This window comes from Thalassophryne amazonica, chromosome 19, assembly GCF_902500255.1.
Source record: "Thalassophryne amazonica chromosome 19, fThaAma1.1, whole genome shotgun sequence".
Classification (NCBI taxonomy): Eukaryota; Metazoa; Chordata; class Actinopteri; order Batrachoidiformes; family Batrachoididae; genus Thalassophryne; species Thalassophryne amazonica.
The window spans coordinates 19,214,117-19,235,131 of NC_047121.1; the positions used below are offsets into that span (position 1 = coordinate 19,214,117).

Below are 21,015 nucleotides of genomic sequence, written 5' to 3' on the forward strand. Positions count from 1 at the left end.
ATCATTCTCCTGTAATATATCAATAACAAGTACAGTCGGGAGGAAACCACCGCATGGGGCTGTTGAGTGCTTTGGCAGCAGGCCTGAATGTCCACGCACCAAGATAACAACAACAGACAATGACACACATAAAAGAGATTTTAAAAGAAAACTGTAAACCTCCAAAAACCACAAAAATGGAATTTTCAAAGTGTTTCACGAAAGAAAGAAAAAAAATGTTTCCATTGCAGCAGGATCAGCCACAATTATCACAATGAGAGAAAAAGGCGCTATTTTAGTGCATTGTGGGGATTTTACCCAATATGTACAGAGTCCAGCCCATGGAATGACAGTGTATCAGTTTGTATTTACACACAGTCTCACACACACCAGTCCTTCCTTTCCATTATCAACACATTCCGATCCAGGATGTCTTTGAGTTAGTACTCCCACTCGTCTGTCTTCATGTCAAGGTAGTTAAGAATGTTCTGGGCAAACTTCACTGCCTGCTTTCGTGCCACCTTGGTTGCCTCACCCTGTGGGTCCACAGCATCCAAAGCCAGGAGCTGTTTGGTCAGCAGCTCCTCCAACATCATGTAGCTCCTATCAACTCGCTTTCCATCAAAGCCCAGCACCTGAGCCTGGAGATCTGACAGGCTTCCCAGGACCATCCACACGGCCCGATGTGATGGGTGCTCATTGGGGAATGGATGACGGCACACCAGTGCCTCACGGAGGTCTAGGAAGGTCATGACGGCCTGAACCTCCACCACGGCACGGCGGCGGGCTTCTCTGATGCAGGGGTTTTTAGCTGTATCCACCTGGTCCAGGTGCAAGAGGAGGCTCTGCAGCTCAGCTTTGGGTCTAAAACTCAGATCACCAACGGCACAGTGCCGCAGGACGCCCTCTCGCAGGTGGGAGACGTGCGCCCTTACAGCCTCGATCTCACGGATGGAGTTATTCTGGGCCAAGTCATACCTGAAGAAACAAACACAGAATCCCTGATATGAACCACAACCCAGCAGTTTCACACAGACTGCTGCCATTTTATATCATAACACACATTGCTCATGTTCCACTGAAATATAGAGTAGCAGCTGTTGCAGAATCTGCACTACGGAACCTGGGAGAGGTCACTAAAAGTGATGTTTTCTGGCCGTAATAATTAGTGAGCACATTATGACCTAAACTGAGCTCTTGAAATATGTATTTTGTGCTTACAATTAGACATTTACGACATTTTCTCACTGTTCACTGTTGCAAGCTATTGAGCAGAGATTGCAGTTACTAGTAAGCTGTCTTTAACATTACATCTCAATTTGTAAGAGATGATAACTGTAGGCAGTTATTTATAGCCTTTTTAGTTTTCACCATTATGTGGTGACGGTTGACTAATAGTCTATGTTTTTGTGCACACAATTTAAACTGAACTGAGAGAGACAGAACAGACTACCGACAATTTGTTCCCAACTCCACTAATTTTTGAGAGATTCGTTTTGTGTTTGGATCCAGAAGCGTGCAGAAAATGAGACCGTTTTAACGGGCTTTGAGAACAAATGCATCAAAATACATGATCTGGATTATAAAGACAATCAAAAAAGAAAAACCTGTTAATTTAGATGGTAACTGTCTATTTTTTAAGCTTAGCACGGTGTGTGCTTTCATGGAGGGGCTGTTCAGATCAGCTGCATGCCACCGCTTAAAAAAACAACAACAACAACAAAAACAAAAGCAGGTTAGCTCCATGGACGAGTGTTTGGAGAAAGCCATAATTGAGACAAAGGCTGTGGAAAGACTGAGCTGGCTGTAGCAATCATGCAACAAACATGGACCAGAAATGATTCCGGTGTAAATAGATGTGTGTGTGTGTGTGTGAGAGAGAGTGAGAGAGATGCAGGAGTTCAGCAGCTCTGTCTCCACACCCACCAAAGCATCTGGTGTAAAACACACATTATGTTTTTGAACAGGCTCAACAGTGCTCCAGCCATAAAGCAATTTGTGCCAGTTGTTGGCTCAGTGTGGTTACAGTTTAAAAAAAGATACACTTATCAAATCATTCCTGCAAATGACCGTCCTAGGTAGTGTTTCTTTTGAACACAGACATCACTTCAAACTAAACACAATAACATTTGCTCCTGTGCAAGGTAAGTATAGGCTAAGGTGCCTAGATCAGGGGTGGGCAACTTGTTCCAGAAAGGGCCAAGAGGGTGCGGTTCTTCTTTGCAGCCACTGACTCCACCAGGTGATTTCAATCATTAACTGTTCCATCTGCTCAAAGTGATATTAATGAGTGAAATACCTGGTGGAGTCAGTGGCTGCAAAGAAGAACCGCACCCTCTTGGCCCTTTCTGGAACAAGTTGCCCACCCCTGGCCTAGATAGAGAGAGGTGGCGACATGACAAGTCGGAAAAAAAAAAACAAATCGGTGACGTGACTCATGGTGCCATCCTGGGTTCAAATAGCATTAATTGTTAATCTGTCTATATGTAAATCCAGCTATTTTATTTATTTATTCACTGAAAATGCCAGGTTGTTGAGCACTTGTGAGGCATAAATAGACACAACAAGGGCTTAAGATGTACAGATTCCCTTCAGATTCCGAACAGAAGAAAAATTGGGAAAACGAAGTCAGAAGTCTGTGATGGAGGCCCTCGCATGTGGGGCCGGAGTTGTTTCTGTGATTAAAAGCCCAACCATTTTTTTTTCCACACTGTGCTCAGACTCCGAGCCATACAGTGAAAGCAGAAAGTGTACTTTTCTGCTTTCAATCCTTCATCTGCCATCATATTATAATACAACCCCAATTCCAATAAGTTGGGCCATTGTGTGAAATGTAAATAAAAACAGAATACAATGATCTGCAAATCCTCTTCAACCTATATTCAACTGAATACATCACAAAGACAAGATATTTAATAAAGTCTTGAAAAGATACCAAGGCACTCATCTAACAAAAAAGTTAAAATGCCTTTATTTTATGGGCAAATCAGAATTAAAAAATGCACTTCACGCGTTTTGGCTAGAAGCCTTCATCAGGAATGATGAAGGATTCTTATGATTTGCCCATAAAATAAAGGCATTTTAACTTTTTTATTAGATAAGTGCCTTGGTATCTTTTCAAGACTTTATCTGTACTAGCCCTCTACCAAAGAGCACCATCTTAAAACAGATTAGTTCCAAGTAGCACTCCAACTCTTCAGCTTTTCTACAAGATATTTAATGTTCAAACTGATAAACTTTGTTTTGTGCAAATATTTACTCATTTTGAAATGGATGCTTGCAACACATTTCAAAAATGCTGAGACAGTGGCAACAAAAGACTGGGAAAGTTGATGAATGCTCAAAGAATACCCGTTTGGAACATTCCACAGGTGAACAGGTTAATTGGAAACAGGTGAGTGTCATGATTGGGTATAAAAGGAACATCCCCAAAAGGCTCAGCCATTCACCAGCAAAGATCACCACTTTGTGAACAACTGTGTGGGGAAAAAAACAAACAAAACAAAACAGTCCAACGTTTAAGAACAATGTTTCTCAACATTCAATTGCAAGGAATTTATGGATTCCATCATCTACAGTCCATAATAGAATCAGAAGATTCAGAGAATCTGGAGAACTTTCTACACATAACGGCAAGGCCGAAAACCAACACTGAATGCCTGTGACCTTCAATCCCCCAGGTGGCACTGCATTAAAAACAGACATCATTGTGGAAAGGATCTTACAGGGTGGGCTCAGGAACACTTCAGAAAACCATTGTCAGTTAACACAGTTCGTTGCTACATCTGAAAGTGCAAGTTAAAACTCTACCATGCAAAGCGAAAGCCATACATCAACAACATCCAGAAACGCCGTCGTCTTCTCTGGGCCCGAGCTCATTTGAAATGGACAGACGCAAAGTACAAAAGTGTGCTGTGGTCTGATGAGTCCACATTTCAAATTGTTTTTGGAAATCATGGACGTTGTGTCCTCCGGACGAAAGAGGAAAAAGACCATCCAGATGTTACCAGTGCAAAGTTCAAAAACCAGCATCTGTGATGGTATGGTGGTGTGTTAGTGCCCATGGCATGGGCAACTTACACATCTGTGATGGTACCACCAATGCTGAAAGGTACATCCAGGTTTTGGAGCAACACATGCTGCCATCCAAGCAACATCTTTTTCAGGGACGTCCCTGCTTTTTTCAGCAAGGCAATCCCAAACCACATTCTGCACATGTTACAACAGCGTGGCTTCATAGTAAAAGAGTGCGGTACTAGACTGGCCTGCCTGTAGTCCAGACCTGTCACCCATTGAAAATGTGTGGCGCATTATGAAGCGCAAAATACGACAACGGAGACCCCGGACTGTTGAACAACTGAAGTCGTACATCAAGTGAGAATGGGAAAGAATTCCACCTACAAAGCTTCAACAATTAGTGTCCTCAGTTCCCAAACACTTATTGAGTGTTGTCAGACGGAAAGGTGATGTAACACAGTGGTAAACATACCACTGTCCCAGGTTTTTTGAAATATGTTGCAGGCATCCATTAAAAATGAGCAAATATTTGCACAAAAACAATAAAGTTTATCAGTTTGAACATTAAATATCTTGTCTTTGTGGTGTATTCAATTTTAATAGATTGAAGAGGATTTGCAAATCATTGTATCTTTTTTTATTTACAATTTACACAACGTCCCAACTTCACTGAAATTGGGGTTGTAGTATTTGCTGTGTGCACGCTGATTACAAATGGATCAGAAAAGTCCACACATTATAGCACAAAGTCAATGAAAGAGGAAATGTACATGTTACATTTGATTTGGAGGTGACGATTGTCAAAAGAAAAGCTTGTTGAGGGTCAAATTAGTCCAGAACAAAGCATAATCCAGAGACGGAGAACTTTAAAACTGTCACATACGTCATGGAGTAACAGAGCTGCAGCTGCATAAATCAGGCTTTAAATTAATTAAATAAATCATCTAAAACTGTAAATTTGATAGCTTAACTATTTTCATATTTATTTTGACAGCGCCATGTTCTGAGTTGACACCACTCTATCTAGGCACACTAGTATAGCCACCACACCCCCGCCCCCACTTCAAAAAGGAACAGAAAATGTTAAAATGGTCTTTCATGGTTAAAAAGTTGACTGTCTACTGTGCTTCAGTATTTTTACCTCCAAACATCCTTTACCATTTCCATGCACTCATTCCTACCTGCGTGTGTCATCTCCCTCTCCTTCCAGGTCTAGATGTTTCAGCAGGCCATTTATCTCCTCCACCACCTGTTTGCGGTAATTTCGGATCGCTGCATTCCCGGACACATCCAAAGCGTCCAGCTCGACCTGCATCTCCGTCAAGATTCGTGACAAGTGGGCACAGCTATCTCTCCCACTCAAGCCCATTAGCAGGGCCACTAGCTGACTGCGTGCCACGCTCACCTTAACCATCACCTGGTTGATGTGGTTCACTGATTCATGTGTGTCCCCTGACAGAGGCAGGGAGAGGGCCTGCTGCTGTGTGCGTCCTTCTATCACATCCTGTACAGCAACAGAGGCGTGTCAGTGCCCGGTATCGTGCCTTGCGGAGCGGCACCCTTCCTTCAGTCTTCACCTGTGTCAGCCTGAGGATGAGCTCCTGCAAGGCATCCACAAACTCATCGGTGATCTCCACTACCCTGCCGGCACGTTGTGGTGCCACCACATGCTCATCCACGAGCTGTTGTGTGGCATGAGAAAGGTCCTCAATGGTTACACGGGAGGGGTGGGTGGCGTTGTCCTCCATGTAGCGCAGGAGGCGATCCACTTCTTGCGCTGCATGCTTTCGTGCTCCTTGCAGATCTGGTTTGCCCTCTGTGTCCACCTGATCCACCTCCAGCAGCAGTCGCGTGAGCTCACGCTCAAGGCGCTTGTACTCACGGTCATTCTGCAGGGCCACTGAAAGTCCACACCTGAGGTCCTAAAGAGGCCACTTCTTTCTGGATCTCAACCAGATGCATCATAGCAGGGTGCTGCGGCTGATACATCTGCTGCTGCTGTTCCACCAGATGATGTTGCTGCTGCTGCCCAGGGCTGCCATGGTCCATCCTCTTCCCCCCATCAAAGGGCTTGCCAAACAGGCTGGGGAAAAGAGGAGCACATGAAACAATCAAGATGTGAATGTAGTAAAGACCTTCAGTTTTAATTACACACAGTCCACAGTCCCCACATTTTCAGAGCCCATATGTAATTCTGTATTTGGTAATTTAACATTTCCCATAATCCCCCAGGTGGCACCCTGCACGTCCCAAAATGCAACACGGCACCAGCAGAGTTCCAGCGTCTCACAGCGCATGTAAACAATGGCTAGCGACAATGTGGATGGCACTGATCCAGTGAGTTCACAAGGGAGTGATGACATGTCCTCCCAAGTTGAGAGGAATATCGGGAGGAGGTGTAGCACCTGTGATGGGCTTCTGCTGTGCCCCAATGTTGTCTTATTGTCTATACTTCACGCCGTGTGCTTGCACGGCGAGTGCTGAGCTCCTGACACTGGAACTCTGCTGAAACAGACCTCTTGCATGAGTCACGGGCCGAGAGACGGCACGAGATTCACAACTGTGAAACAGCAAATAGTCTTTTTGGATGTGTTCTTGTTGGCTTAACAATGCACTGCACTACAGCATCCTAAACCAAACCCTCATTCCCACAGCCATGGTGGTCAACACCAAAAAACACCCCCCCCCCCCAAAGAAAAAAAAAGGGGGGAAATAAATAAATAAATAAAAGCCGCAACATAAAATATGCTTTAGTTTCATTACTTTGCATCCGCCCATCTGTCTGTGCTCAGCATAAGTCTAGTGGTACTGCCAGGATCTTCAATTTCACAGGGAACATTCTTGGGACACAGACCTTGGACATTAGGGGTGTCGGGAAAAATCGATTCACGTCAGAATCGCGATTCTTATTACGATTCTGAATCAATCCAAAATGTCCAAGAATCAATTTTTAAAAAGCATTTTTTTTAAAACATTTTCTTGCTTACTCGCTGCGTGTACTGTTTGTCAGGCAACGCCTTCTGTACTACAGCGTCCCCGCGAAGGGGGTGGTCCTTCCCACTGTCGCCAAGTGCTTGCTCATAGGGGGTCGTTTTGACCGTTGGAGTTTTTCTGTAATTACTGTATGGCTTTTGCCTTACAATATAAAGCACCTTGGGGCAACTGTTTGTTGTGATTTGGCGCTATATAAATAAAATTGATTTGATTTGGTCCGGCATGCTTCAAACATTTGTGAGCTGCAGCTTAGCATGGCGGATGAAGAGCTAATTCAGCCAGCACTGTCTTTGCTGAAGGCAAATGTTTGGGCACATTTTGGATTTTATTATTTGCTGCGTAAGAAGGAGCTTGACATGACTTGACAGATGCTGAGAATGACAGCCTCAACACTGCATTTAATCTATTATTAGACTCTATTGGCTTTGCTCAAAAAGTAAATGAGTCCACCCACCACTTTAATCATATCTTAGATCTTGTTCTGACTTATGGTATGGAAATAGAAGACTTAACAGTATTCCCTGAAAACTCCCTTCTGTCTGATCATTTCTTAATAACATTTACATTTACTCTGATGGACTACCCAGCAGTGGGGAATAAGTTTCATTACACTAGAAGTCTTTCAGAAAGCGCTGTAACTAGGTTTAAGGATATGATTCCTTCTTTATGTTCTCTAATGCCATATACCAACACAGTGCAGAGTAGCTACCTAAACTCTGTAAGTGAGATAGAGTATCTCGTCAATAGTTTTACATCCTCATTGAAGACAACTTTGGATGCTGTAGCTCCTCTAAAAAAGAGAGCTTTAAATCAGAAGTGCCTGACTCCGTGGTATAACTCACAAACTCGTAGCTTAAAGCAGATAACCCGTAAGTTGGAGAGGAAATGGCGTCTCACTAATTTAGAAGATCTTCACTTAGCCTGGAAAAAGAGTCTGTTGCTCTATAAAAAAGCCCTCCGTAAAGCTAGGACATCTTTCTACTCATCACTAATTGAAGAAAATAAGAACCCCAGTTTCTTTTCAGCACTGTAGCCAGGCTGACAAAGAGTCAGAGCTCTATTGAGCTGAGTATTCCATTAACTTTAACTAGTAATGACTTCATGACTTTCTTTGCTAACAAAATTTTAACTATTAGAGAAAAAATTACTCATAACCATCCCAAAGACGTATCGTTATCTTTGGCTGCTTTCAGTGATGCCTGTATTTGGTTAGACTCTTTCTCTCCGATTGTTCTGTCTGAGTTATTTTCATTAGTTACTTCATCCAAACCATCAACATGTTTATTAGACCCCATTCCTACCAGGCTGCTCAAGGAAGCCCTACCATTATTTAATGCTTCGATCTTAAATATGATCAATCTATCTTTATTAGTTGGCTATGTACCACAGGTTTTTAAGGTGGCAGTAATTAAACCATTACTTAAAAAGCCATCACTTGACCCAGCTATCTTAGCTAATTATAGGCCAATCTCCAACCTTCCTTTTCTCTCACAAATTCTTGAAAGGGTAGTTGTAAAACAGCTAACTGATCATCTGCAGAGGAATGGTCTATTTGAAGAGTTTCAGTCAGGTTTTAGAATTCATCATAGTACAGAAACAGCATTAGTGAAGGTTACAAATGATCTTCTTATGGCCTTGGACAGTGGACTCATCTCTGTGCTTGTTCTGTTAGACCTCAGTGCTGCTTTTGATACTGTTGACCATAAAATTTTATTACAGAGATTAGAGCATGCCATAGGTATTAAAGGCACTGCGCTGCGGTGGTTTGAATCATATTTGTCTAACAGATTACAATTTGTTCATGTAAATGGGGAATCTTCTTCACAGACTAAAGTTAATTATGGAGTTCCACAAGGTTCTGTGCTAGGACCAATTTTATTCACTTTATACATGCTTCCCTTAGGCAGTATTATTAGACGGTATTGCTTAAATTTTCATTGTTACGCAGATGATATCCAGCTTTATCTATCCATGAAGCCAGAGGACACACACCAATTAGCTAAACTGCAGGATTGTCTTACAGACATAAAGACATGGATGACCTCTAATTTCCTGCTTTTAAACTCAGATAAAACTGAAGTTATTGTACTTGGCCCCACAAATCTTAGAAACATGGTGTCTAACCAGATCCTTACTCTGGATGGCATTACCCTGACCTCTAGTAATACTGTGAGAAATCTTGGAGTCATTTTTGATCAGGATATGTCATTCAAAGCGCATATTAAACAAATATGTAGGACTGCTTTTTTGCATTTACGCAATATCTCTAAAATCAGAAAGGTCTTGTCTCAGAGTGATGCTGAAAAACTAATTCATGCATTTATTTCCTCTAGGCTGGACTATTGTAATTCATTATTATCAGGTTGTCCTAAAAGTTCCCTAAAAAGCCTTCAGTTAATTCAAAATGCTGCAGCTAGAGTACTGACGGGGACTAGAAGGAGAGAGCATATCTCACCCATATTGGCCTCTCTTCATTGGCTTCCTGTTAATTCTAGAATAGAATTTAAATTCTTCTTCTTACTTATAAGGTTTTGAATAATCAGGTCCCATCTTATCTTAGGGACCTCATAGTACCATATCACCCCAATAGAGCGCTTCGCTCTCAGACTGCAGGCTTATTTGTAGTTCCTAGGGTTTGTAAGAGTAGAATGGGAGGCAGAGCCTTCAGCTTTCAGGCTCCTCTCCTGTGGAACCAGCTCCCAATTCAGATCAGGGAGACAGACACCCTCTCTACTTTTAAGATTAGGCTTAAAACTTTCCTTTTTGCTAAAGCTTATAGTTAGGGCTGGATCAGGTGACCCTGAACCATCCCTTAGTTATGCTGCTATAGACGTAGACTGCTGGGGGGTTCCCATGATGCACTGTTTCTTTCTCTTTTTGCTCTGTATGCACCACTCTGCATTTAATCAGTGATCGATCTCTGCTCCCCTCCACAGCATGTCTTTTTCCTGGTTCTCTCCCTCAGCCCCAACCAGTCCCAGCAGAAGACTGCCCTCCCTGAGCCTGGTTCTGCTGGAGGTTTCTTCCTGTTAAAGGGAGTTTTTCCTTCCCACTGTAGCCAAGTGCTTGCTCACAGGGGGTCGTTTTGACCGTTGGGGTTTTACATAATTATTGTATGGCCTTGCCTTACAATATAAAGCGCCTTGGGGCAACTGTTTGTTGTGATTTGGCGCTATATAAAAAAATTGATTGATTGATTGACTTATGCAGTGTGCAAAATCTGCAAAATGAAAGTCAAGTACTTCGGAAACACTTCAAATCCGCAAGCCCACATGCTACGTCATCACCTGGAGCTAAAAGAGGGGAGCAGTGTTATCTGCTGACTACTGACCAGCGCGTCGCTAAACTGCCAGCCAACTCCGAACAAGCAAAGCAGATAAGTAAATTTACATCTAGAATCACTTGATTAACCTTGTAAAGCTGCATTTTCGTAAACATAAACATTTTTTAAGTAATATAACTTTCTCAGAGCTCTTTGAATCGAAAATCGATTTTGAATCCAATCGTCACCCCAAGAATCGGAATCGAATTGAATCGTGAGTTGTTGAACAATTCACATCCCTATTGGACATGTTCAAAGATGGCAAACCTTGGCCTATTCTAAGAGGTAAAAAGGTTACATTCTTTCTACACACTCTTGATTAAATGCTCATATGGCCAAGGGTATATTTTTGTCATTTCACTATTTCTGAGTTTGTTTTAATCAAGTTTCGTGATAAGTGACATTTTTGAAATACCATCCGAAAATGTTATTAGTAAGTCACCACTAGGGCTTAGATATTTGCTTTAAATGGTTTGAAAGTGATGCCACTATGTTTTCCGAGTTTCATGCTGATATAACGCAATGCTAAAATACCCTGAGCCGTAAGAGCATAAAACAGGAATACAGGCGCACAAAAATACACAAAACAGGTGCACGATAAGAGAAGGCTTTGTGGCCCGCAGAGTTTTTATTCACCCTAGGGACACAAAGTAGTCCTGCGCCCTGTGAAAGCAGAGCCTGGGCCGGTACACAGGGTTTAATTAGGTCAGCTAAGCAGGGAGGTGCTAGTCTGTGAATAATTTTACAGGTTAATAGCAGAACCTTAAAATCCAACCTCAGAGGGACAGGAAGTCAGTGAAGAAACGCCAAAATGGGTGTAATGCAGTCGAACTTTCTGCTTCCGTCAACAGTCTGGCAGTAGTATTGTGAGCCAATTGGAGACCCCTAATGCCGGACTGCGGTAAACAAGAAAACAGAACATTGCAGTAGTCCAGTCTAGAAGAGACAAATGCATGAATCAGGGTCTACGCATCACCTATAGACAGGATGGGACTACCCTTTGCCATATTTCACAGGTGGAAGAAGGCAGTCCTCGTAAGATCTCTAATGTGTAGATCAAAGGACAATGTGGGATCAAAAATCACCCCAAGGTTTCTCTCTTTCTCAGTGTGATGTATGACACACAAGCTTAGATTAAGCATTCGCTGATCAAACTGATGCCATGTCTCGCTGGACGAAGGACCATCATTTCAGTCTTGTATGAGTTTAAAAGTAAGAAATTGCTGGACATCCAACGTTTTACTAATGGAAGACAATCCTCTAATGGTTTTATGTGTATGAGATTACCAGCAGTTATGGGCACGTACAACTGAGTATCATCAGCATAGCAATGAAAGGTAATCCCAAAATGCCGCAATATGTGGCTAATGGGTGTTATATAAAGAGAGAAATGGAGGGGGCCTAAGATAGGCCCCTGTGGAAACCCCGTATTTCATGTTAACAAGGTTGGAAGTAATGTTGCACAAGACAGTGAGAACAAGTGGTTAGGTCAGGGGTGGGCAATCATGTGTCATGAAGGGCCGAGCTGCTACAGGTTTTCCTTACCACCAATCACCTCAGCAGGTGATTCATGAATGATCAGGTGATTTCATTAACAACAGGTGTTTACGCTCAGAGGAGAAGCCCATCAGCAACCCACTGCTGAGGTGGATTGTTTGCAAGGAAGACCTGTCCATGTCTCAGCCCTTGCTGCCCACCCCTGGGGTAGGTAAATATAGGGGTATCAACAAATTTGTGCATGTGTATTGTTTGGGGACCTCCTAATTATGACAACTTGACATAATCAACGTGACATTACCCGAAAATGTCTTTGTCATGACAACTTGACATTAACAAAATATGCATCTATTTTTGTTTATGGCAAGTTGACAAATGATTATTAGGTAACACTTTATAATGACTACACCTTATTTAGCCTTAATTAAGCATGAATAAATATGTAATAATTCATTCAAAACTAATTAAGAATGACTCATAATTTAGAAATATTCATTACAGGACCTCTAATTATAAATAAGCAACAAATAGTAAAAGTTCACAGTATTATATAATGTAAACTGTTCATTATAGTACCTGCCATATGAATAAACAATAAATTACTAACACTTCATTATAATGTAATCCAGCCCTGGGGAGAGTTTTATTCTATTTGTTGGATTTTGAAGTTTTTGCCCAGTGGTTGTCATGGCAACCCCAAACGCACCTGATTTTTATTTTAATTTGACCATCGTCTGCAGTTAGCGCACCTGGAGCATGGCGTGGAAAGTGGCCAATAAAAGGCGGTGGAGTTTGGCAGCGGGGCGCATGGAGAGCAGATTACGGGTAGAGGGCTGGCGAAATAGCAGCCACAACGATATTGATGCCACTGGTCCAGCCTGCATACTGTTCCGTGAGAGCATCACAACGTGGATTACACGCAGCGGCAGGGGAGAACCCTGCCGTGCCCCTGTGAGTACACTTTATGTGTTTGTGCAGTGGTGCTCGCCAAGTTAGAGTCTTGGCTCGAAGGATAGTTTCTGGCATTCGCTGACCTTGGTGGGTGAGTGTGTGACAGGTTGTACGGGAAGAGAGACGTCAGAGAGGAGTGACAAGAGGTGGGATGAGCGCCGACAAAGTTAAGTACTAGCAGCGGCAGTGGAGGACACCCTGCCTCGCCTGTGAGTGTTTGTGGCCGGTGCTCAGAATAATGTAACGTATAGCCTTTGGTGAATGAAGTGCGTCTGGTGTTGGCAACATCACATTGGCTTTGCCTTTTGTGTCCCTCAGGGAAGATTATGCTGTGCCATGCTGGATGGAAGGAGGACACTCCCTAAACAAGCCGATACCTCGAGGACACCCACGGATTGGCGGATGCTTGGTCGGACCCAGATTGCTTGTTCCCCACCTACTGGCATAATTATTTCATTTTAGAGACTTTGTATTTAATTCTTGTTTTAGTATTTTAAATTTTGTAATAAATTATTAAATATGTGTGTTTTTGCCTTGTTTGGTTGCTCCAGCTCATACTGTTAAAAATCAGTTAAATTGGTTACTTCATGTATTAAATCCATTTTTCAAAAAATACAATACTCTTCCAAAACCCCCCCCCCCTTTACATATTTTTGGCGTTGTCAGCAGGATCCATTTTTCTGAGAGTGGTGTTTCCAAAGAAAAGCAAATATGATGATGCCAGTGTATCCTGGTACACCTTGGCTACCTAAATTTAAAGGGCCAGGTGATGAGTTAAAATATTGTGATGGAAGAACAGATTAAAGGTTGACTGGAGAGGCTAAACGCCAATTGCAGTTTTCGATGAAGATGAAAAAGACAAAATTACAAAAATTTTTGTTTATTTGGATTCGTTGTATGATGAACAGGTTCCTGTTCGTATTTTGAGGTCTAGGTTTTTTAGTTGTACACAAAGAGCAGATGAGCCTATACAATCTTATGTTGAGGTTGCGTGAGTTATAGTAAGTTGCAATATGTAGGACCCTGACAGCGCCCCCTCTGAAAGTGTTTTGCGAGGACCAATTGTTGTTGGGACTTTGTGAAGGGCCTTTGGCCCGGGCCTTGAAGGTCTACGCTCGCCGGAACCCTGATTTGGGTTTTGCCGAGTTGCACCAGGAGGCCCTTCAGCTTAATTTAGAATATGGGTGTGTCCAACCAGAGGTAACCTGTTCCTTGATTAGTAAACCGCATGGCTTTTCTGGACCCCATCAGGACTCTGATTGGAAAGAACAGTTAAAGTGTGAGATCATGGCAGATGTTAAAGAGCAGGTTTAAGGGGTTGACACAGGATATTGTGGCAGTAGCTTTTTAAACCATTATTGCAATCAGCTTCACCTCAACTTAGGTTTTCCAGCTCAAATGCGGAACCAGAGATATCCACTTAGGTGCTCCCATGATTGGGATGAACAGGGTAGGCCTATCTGTTATCGTTGTAGGAAAGAAGGGACACATGCTCGGTATTGTAGATGTGTGCAGTTACATCTGAGCCAGCTTCAAACTAGCAGACCCTGCCACTGAGGTCCGAGCTGCAGGGCTTGTTGGCACATCACCACCACTAGTGGCCTTTGACACTCTTTTTGGCCATGTCCTACCACAGAGTTGACCATTGAGGGAATTCAACTGAGTGGTCTTTTGGATACGGGTTCACAAGTTACATTAATAGCAGAGAGCCTGTTTAATACACACTTTATACAAACTAAGCTTGGTCAGGCCCCTACTTGGTTTCGATTAAGTGCTGTTAATGGTTTAGAAATACCCTATATTGGTTATGCCATATTAGATCTAGAGGTTGAGGGTATTAAGATCCCGGGTCGGGGAGTGGTAATTGTTAAAGATGAGAAGTCCAATCCAATCCACTTTATTTATATAGCACATTTAAACAACAGAACAGTTTCCAAAGTGCGGCACATAAAAATGATTATACAACTATACAAAACAATAAACCCACTCAGATACTAATAAATAAATAAACATAAAAACAATAAAACAATAAATAAATAAATCACTAGGCCAAAGACAACAGAGGACCATACAACTCATGCAGAGCTAAAAGACAGAGAATAAAAGTGGGTCTTCAGACGAGACTTAAAACACTCCATTGTGGGGCTGTTTGAACGTGGAGAGGCAGAGCATTCCAGAGTCTGGGCCCAGCCACAGAGAAGGCCCTGTACCCCCTGGTCTTAAGTCTCGTCCTAGGCACCACAAGCTGGAGCTGGCCCTCAGACCTCAGAGCACGCGCTGGGGAGTAAATTTGGAGGAGGTCTACAGAGAGAAGTGTCTAAATCCCTTAATTGTTGGAATGAATGTCATTGGAGCCTGTTGGGATACTTTGTTTAAATGTTCTAGGGGAGTATGCCTTCCCACAGGCCTTTAAAAAAAACAGAAGGCCTGGAGGGACGCATTTGCTGCCTACCATCGTGTTGGGGTCCTCTTGGCAGAGGACGGCTTGGTGGGGCATGTGAGGTTAGCCTCTAAACATAGTACGTATCTCTGTCCCACCAAAGAGTGAGTTGATAGTGTGGGGCAGCACCAAAATGGGACCAGGTGGAACGGACTATTGTGCCTTGGTGGAGGCTATGCCGGGCGCTAGTGTTGGTGGTGTGGGTGTGGCAAGGGCCCTGGTGGAAGTTAGGAGAGGGAGAGTCCTGATTCGTGTGTGTAACCCACATCCATATAGTGTTTCTATAGGCCATTTTCACAAATTAGGTCGGCTTTATTGTGTTGAGGATTCTGATGTGCACGGCTCCAATGATCTAACCCTGTCACTTGTGGAGGACGGTGTTATCCAGGTCTCGCTGGCGATGCTGCAGTTGCTGCCGTTAGTCCAGAGTTCCTGTAGAAGTTGGTATGGTGGAACGCCACTGTGATTTGTCTGAACAACAGCAAAGAGAGCTGCAGACTCTGTTACAAAAATGGGAGAAAGTGTTTGCTCAGCATGAGGAGGATTTCGGACAGACAAACTTGGTGCAGCATAGGATCCCTACGGGAGACGCTGCCCCTATTCAAGAGAGATACCGGCCGATTCCACCCATGCTATATAAATAGGTGAAGACCCTCCTCTCAGGTATGCTTGATAAGGAGATGATAAGGGAAAGCTGCAGTCCTTGGGCTGCTCCTATAGTCCTTGTGCGTAAAAAGGATGGTAGCTGGCGCTTTGTGTGAATTATAGAAAGTTAAATGCAGTTACACACAAAGACACATTTCCCTTGCCTCGCATTGAAGAGACATTGACCGGTCTTAGCCGGTCAGAATGGTTCTCGACCTTGGACCTTGCCAGTGGCTACTGGCAGGTTGAAATGCATCCAGATGATCAAGAAAAGACTGCTTTTACCACTCCGCTGGGCTTATACGAGTTTGAGCGAATGCCTTTTGGACTCTAATGCGCCTACAACCTTTCAGCGGCTAATGCAGCAGTGTTTAAATGGACAGATAGCAGAATCATTATTGGTGTATCTGGATGACATCATTATATATTCCGCTAATTTTTCTTCCCATCTCCAGCATCTCGACCGGGTGTTTGAACGGTTGTGTTACTATGGCCTGAAACTGCGCCCAGACAAGTGCAAGTTGGTTGCAGCGAGAGGTAACATTTCTGGGACATGTGGTGGATCGACATGGTGTGAGACCTGACCCAGGGAAAATTCGTGCTGTCCTGGATTGGCCTGTTCCAACCATCATTAAGCAGGTCAGAACATTTCGAGGTTTAGCTGGATATTATAGGCAGTTTGTTGTGGGGTTCTCTAAATTAGCTCAGCCCCTGAACAGACTCTTAATTGGTATCTCTGTTGATAAAAGGTCACAGTCCAAGAAAGTAAATTGGACCATGTCGTGCCAAGCCTCCTTTGATGCCCTTAAAAAGGTTCTAACGCAGGCTCCTGTTTTTTGCATATGCCATTATGATAAGCCTTTTATTCTGTATACAGATGCTAGCAACCAGGGACTTGGTGCTGTTTTGTCTCAGGTTCAGGATGGCCATGAACATGTCATAGCCTATGCTAGTAGGAGTCTGCATCCAACTGAACAGAATGATGCTAATTACAGCTCTTTTATACTCGAACTGTTGGCCTTGATATGGGCTGTGACCGAAAATTCAAAGATTTGTTTTAATAGGAGCAGAATTTACCGTCTATACAGATAATAACCCTCTGGCCTCATCTACAGACAGCACATCTTGGAGCAGTGGAGCAACGTTGGGTGGCACAGCTAGCCTCATTTAATTACACCGTGAAATATCGCTCAGGTAAAGCTAACATCAATGCTGATGTTCTGTCTCGATTTCCTGTCCCACCGAAAGGGGTTACAGAGTCAGCAGAGGAGCCCTGATCAAGGATTAGTGATTAGCGCAGCTGTTGAGGTAACACCTGAGGATGGATGGATGGAGGTCCAAGTTTGAATCCGGATATCCAGACCTTAAAGGGGTATGTCGTTGAGGAGTGTTCCAACCCCCTTCCATCGTTCGGCGCTGGCTGAGCCCAAAAATTACTCCGGCAATGGAAAAGGTTGACAGTGAGTTATATCGGACATTTATTGACGGACAGTCATGAGGAGCACCATCAGATTGTGTTGTCCGGGTTTCTGCTGTGAGGAGGTATAGCGGAAGATTCATGAGGCTGGGGCCCACTTTGGTGTGGATAAGACTCTTGCTCGGCTTCGCCAAAAGTTTTACTGGCCTGACATGGAGAGGGAGGTACGGGCATTTCATGAGAAGTGTGTTATGTGCAGTCTCCAAAAGAGCCGTGCTTAGCCTAGAGTCCCGCTTAATCCATTCAAAGCCACCTATCCACTGGAGATGATTGGGTTGGATTTTTTTAACCCTTGGCCGACCAACAGACACATATCAAAACATTTTAGTCGCAACTGACCACTTTACCCGTTTTGCATGGGCAGTTCCCACTTTAGATCAGTCTGCACAAACGACAGTCAAATGCTTTGGAAGCACATAACGCAGCAGTTTGTTTGTCCTGCATGTTTCCATTCTGATCGCGGTCCAAACATTGAGTCTGCTTTAATGCAGCAACTCTGTGATTTGTATGGTACAGGTAAGAGCAGAACAACATCGTATCATCCTGCAGGTAATGGCGATGTGGAGCGTTTCAATCAAACGTTAAATATGCTTCGCTCATTACAGGAGGAGAGACAGCGCAGTTGGCAAAATTACATCCCAGAGTTGGTCCATGTTTATAATAATACAGTACATAGTGTGATGGGTTATGCCCCCTCATTTTTGGATGTTTGGTAGACATTTACGACTCCCTGTGGACGTGAGCCTTGGTTTAAGTTCTGAGCAGTCATAGTTTGATTTGACAGAGTGGGTGAAAGATCACCATTGCAAACTTTTATTGGCCTACAACATTGCATGTCAGAAAGCAGCTACTGTAGCCTCCCAACACAAACGTCAGTTTGACAAAAATGCTAAAGCCTTGCCCCTGGTACCTGGGGAATGTGTGTGGATACGTAACAGACGCCGGGAGGGGAGGGGTAAGCTAAGCACCTGGTGGGACCCTGAACCTTATGTAATTTTGGATTGTGTAGGGAATACTGGGTTGTATATAGAGTGTGTCCTGAGAAAGGTGGGTGCAAGCAGACTGTGCCCAGAAATGCTTTAAAAGTGTGCACTGCACCCCAGGTTGAGCTTGGGTCACCTTCTAGAGAATGGACCCCTCAGGTCCCGGAACACAAACTTCCTGTCTGTATGGGTTTTTTTTCTAGCTGCACCCAAGCAGCAGCTGGATGCCCCCCAGGATTTGCCTCGCCACTCCACTCGTGTGAACTTTGGCCAACCACCGCCCCGTTACCCAGACTAGCTTCTTATGTGCATTGCAGGGACTGACAACAATAAAATGTTGGGGGGATGTAATTCAGCTCTGGGTAGAGTTTATTCTATTTGTTGAATTTTGAAGTTTTGCCTCCAGTGGTTGTCATGGCAACCCAAAACGCACCTGATTTTTATTTTAATTTGACATCGTCTGCAATTAGTGCACCTGGAACATGGCATGGAAAGTGGCAAATAAAAGGACGGTGGAGTTTGGCAGAAGGGGCGGCATCCTGAGCTGGGTGGCATCCTGAGCTGGGCGGCGCAGAGAGCAGATTACGGGTAGAGGGCTGGAGAATAGGAGCCACACCGATATTGACGCCACTGGGTCCAGCTGTATTACTGTTCCAGAGGAGGATCACAACATGGATTACACGCAGTGGCAGGGGAGAACCTTGCCGTGCCCGTGAGTACACTTTATGTGTTTGTGCAGTGGTACTCGCAAAGTTAGAGTCTTTGGCTCGAGGGACAGTTTGCTGTGCGTTCGCTGACCTTGGTGTGTGCATGTGTTACAGGTGTACGGGAAGAGAGACGTCAGAGAGGAGTGACAAGAGGTGAGATGAGCGCCGCAAAGTTAATTACTCGCAGCGGCAGGGGAGGAACCCTGCCTTGCCTGTGAGTGTTTGTGGCGGTGCTCAGAATAATGTAATGGATAGCCTTTGGTGAATGAAGTGCGTCTGGTGTTGGCAACATCGCACTGGCTTTGCCTTTTGTGTCCCTCAGGGAAGACTATGATGCACCATGCTGGATGGAAGGAGGACACTTCCTAAACAAGGCGATACCTCGAGGACACCCACGGATTGCTTTTCAATTTCCATTTCCAATTCCAATTTTATTTATATAGCGCCAAATCACAACAAACAGTTGCCCCAAGGCGCTTTATATTGTAAGGCAAGGCCATACAATAATTACGTAAAAACACCAACGGTCAAAACGACCCCCTGTGAGCAAGCACTTGGCGACAGTGGGAAGGAAAAACTCCCTTTTAACAGGAAGAAACCTCCAGGATTGGCGGACGCTCGGTCAGAACCGGATTGCTTGTTCCCCGCCTACTGGTAGAATTATTTCATTTTAGAGACTTTGTATTTAATGCTTGTTTTAGTATTTTAAATTTTGTAATAAATTATTAAATATGTGTGTTTTTGCCTTGTTTGGTCGTTCCAGCTCCTACTGTTAAAAATCAGTTAAATTGGTTACTTCATGTATTAAATCCATTTTTCAAAAATTACAATACTCTTTCAAACACCCCCCTTTACAATAACATAAAATTTGATTCTGTCTTTAAGATCTGTAATCAATATCACAATATATATTATTTATGTCTAATTCACAAATTTGATTATAAATGACTAATTACCACAGAGCACTTTTTAAGAAACTTTAAATACGCAGTGTGCATTTAAAGCGAACCGTAATCAGTTGTTTAAATGGCACTCGCCTTTGCAGACATACAGCGGGACGCAATGCTGCCTAGTCAGGGCTCGTAACATCGGATCTTAAAGTTCCGAGTCCATTGTATGCCTCCCCCCAAAAAATTTCCAGTACCCACAAATAGTTAAACATCCCTTGTTTATTGTTTCAGCATTATAAAGAGACAGAGGGGAGGGAGGGAGAGAGAGCTTCATGTACTGTTTTGAGAACGGAGCGCATTTCTGAAAATAAATAAAAGTACTTAATTTAGTCATATTTGGAGTCAGTCTGGGTAAACTGTCGCACAGCTGTGCTCACATTCACGTGCAGCCTGACTGAGGATTACACCGAACACCTGCGCTTATGGTTCGGTGTCAGGGGAGTGCCGAGCTGCTGACACCGGGAAAGATCCAAAACTTATAAAGATGTGAGGAAAAAAAAAAGAGAAAAAAAAAAAAAATCAATAATTACACAGGAAAACAGAACAGGATATACTAAATTTGACAAACTGCGTGATGGCACAGAGATGTGCCATTGCTTAGGGACAGCCTTGGACTAGTGATGTCATTTAAAAAAGCAAAAGTACTTTTTATCCAATTACTCGATTAATCGCCAGAATAATCAACAGAGATCGTGCACTATGCACAATCTCTTCAATCACAGCCACAGAAATCTATAACTTCTTCTGGGTTGTCCTGGTGTCTTGGTGGCTTTCCTCACTCTTCACCTTGAGAACAAACTACTCCACACGGATTTACCATAGAGTGCTATACTGTTTGTATTCTTCCTAATTCATGTAAATAATGTCCAAAACATAGTCAGTGTCTTGGGAATGTTGACAAATCCCCTGACTTGTCCGAAGAAAACTGTATATAAAAGTGATGGTTTACATGTGCTATACTAAAGGGGGAACTTACTTATTCACACCATCATTTTGGCTTTTAGATTTTTAATTAATTTATATCAAACTGTAGAGATTTACTTTCACTGTGAG

The 21,015-nt window shown here is 43.3% G+C and overlaps 1 protein-coding gene across 1 annotated transcript in view; it reads right to left on the minus strand.

Moving 5' to 3' along the window:
* Positions 1–313: 313 nt before the first annotated feature.
* The window catches only part of LOC117501105 (BAG family molecular chaperone regulator 5-like), a 32,134-nt gene continuing 11,432 nt past the window's right edge, over positions 314–21,015 (minus strand). The window contains 4 exon segments of the mRNA XM_034159924.1: positions 314–957; positions 5,178–5,509; positions 5,511–5,891; positions 5,893–6,079. Of these exon segments, the coding sequence (XP_034015815.1) occupies positions 420–957; positions 5,178–5,509; positions 5,511–5,891; positions 5,893–6,079 (1,438 nt within the window). The 3' untranslated portion in view covers positions 314–419.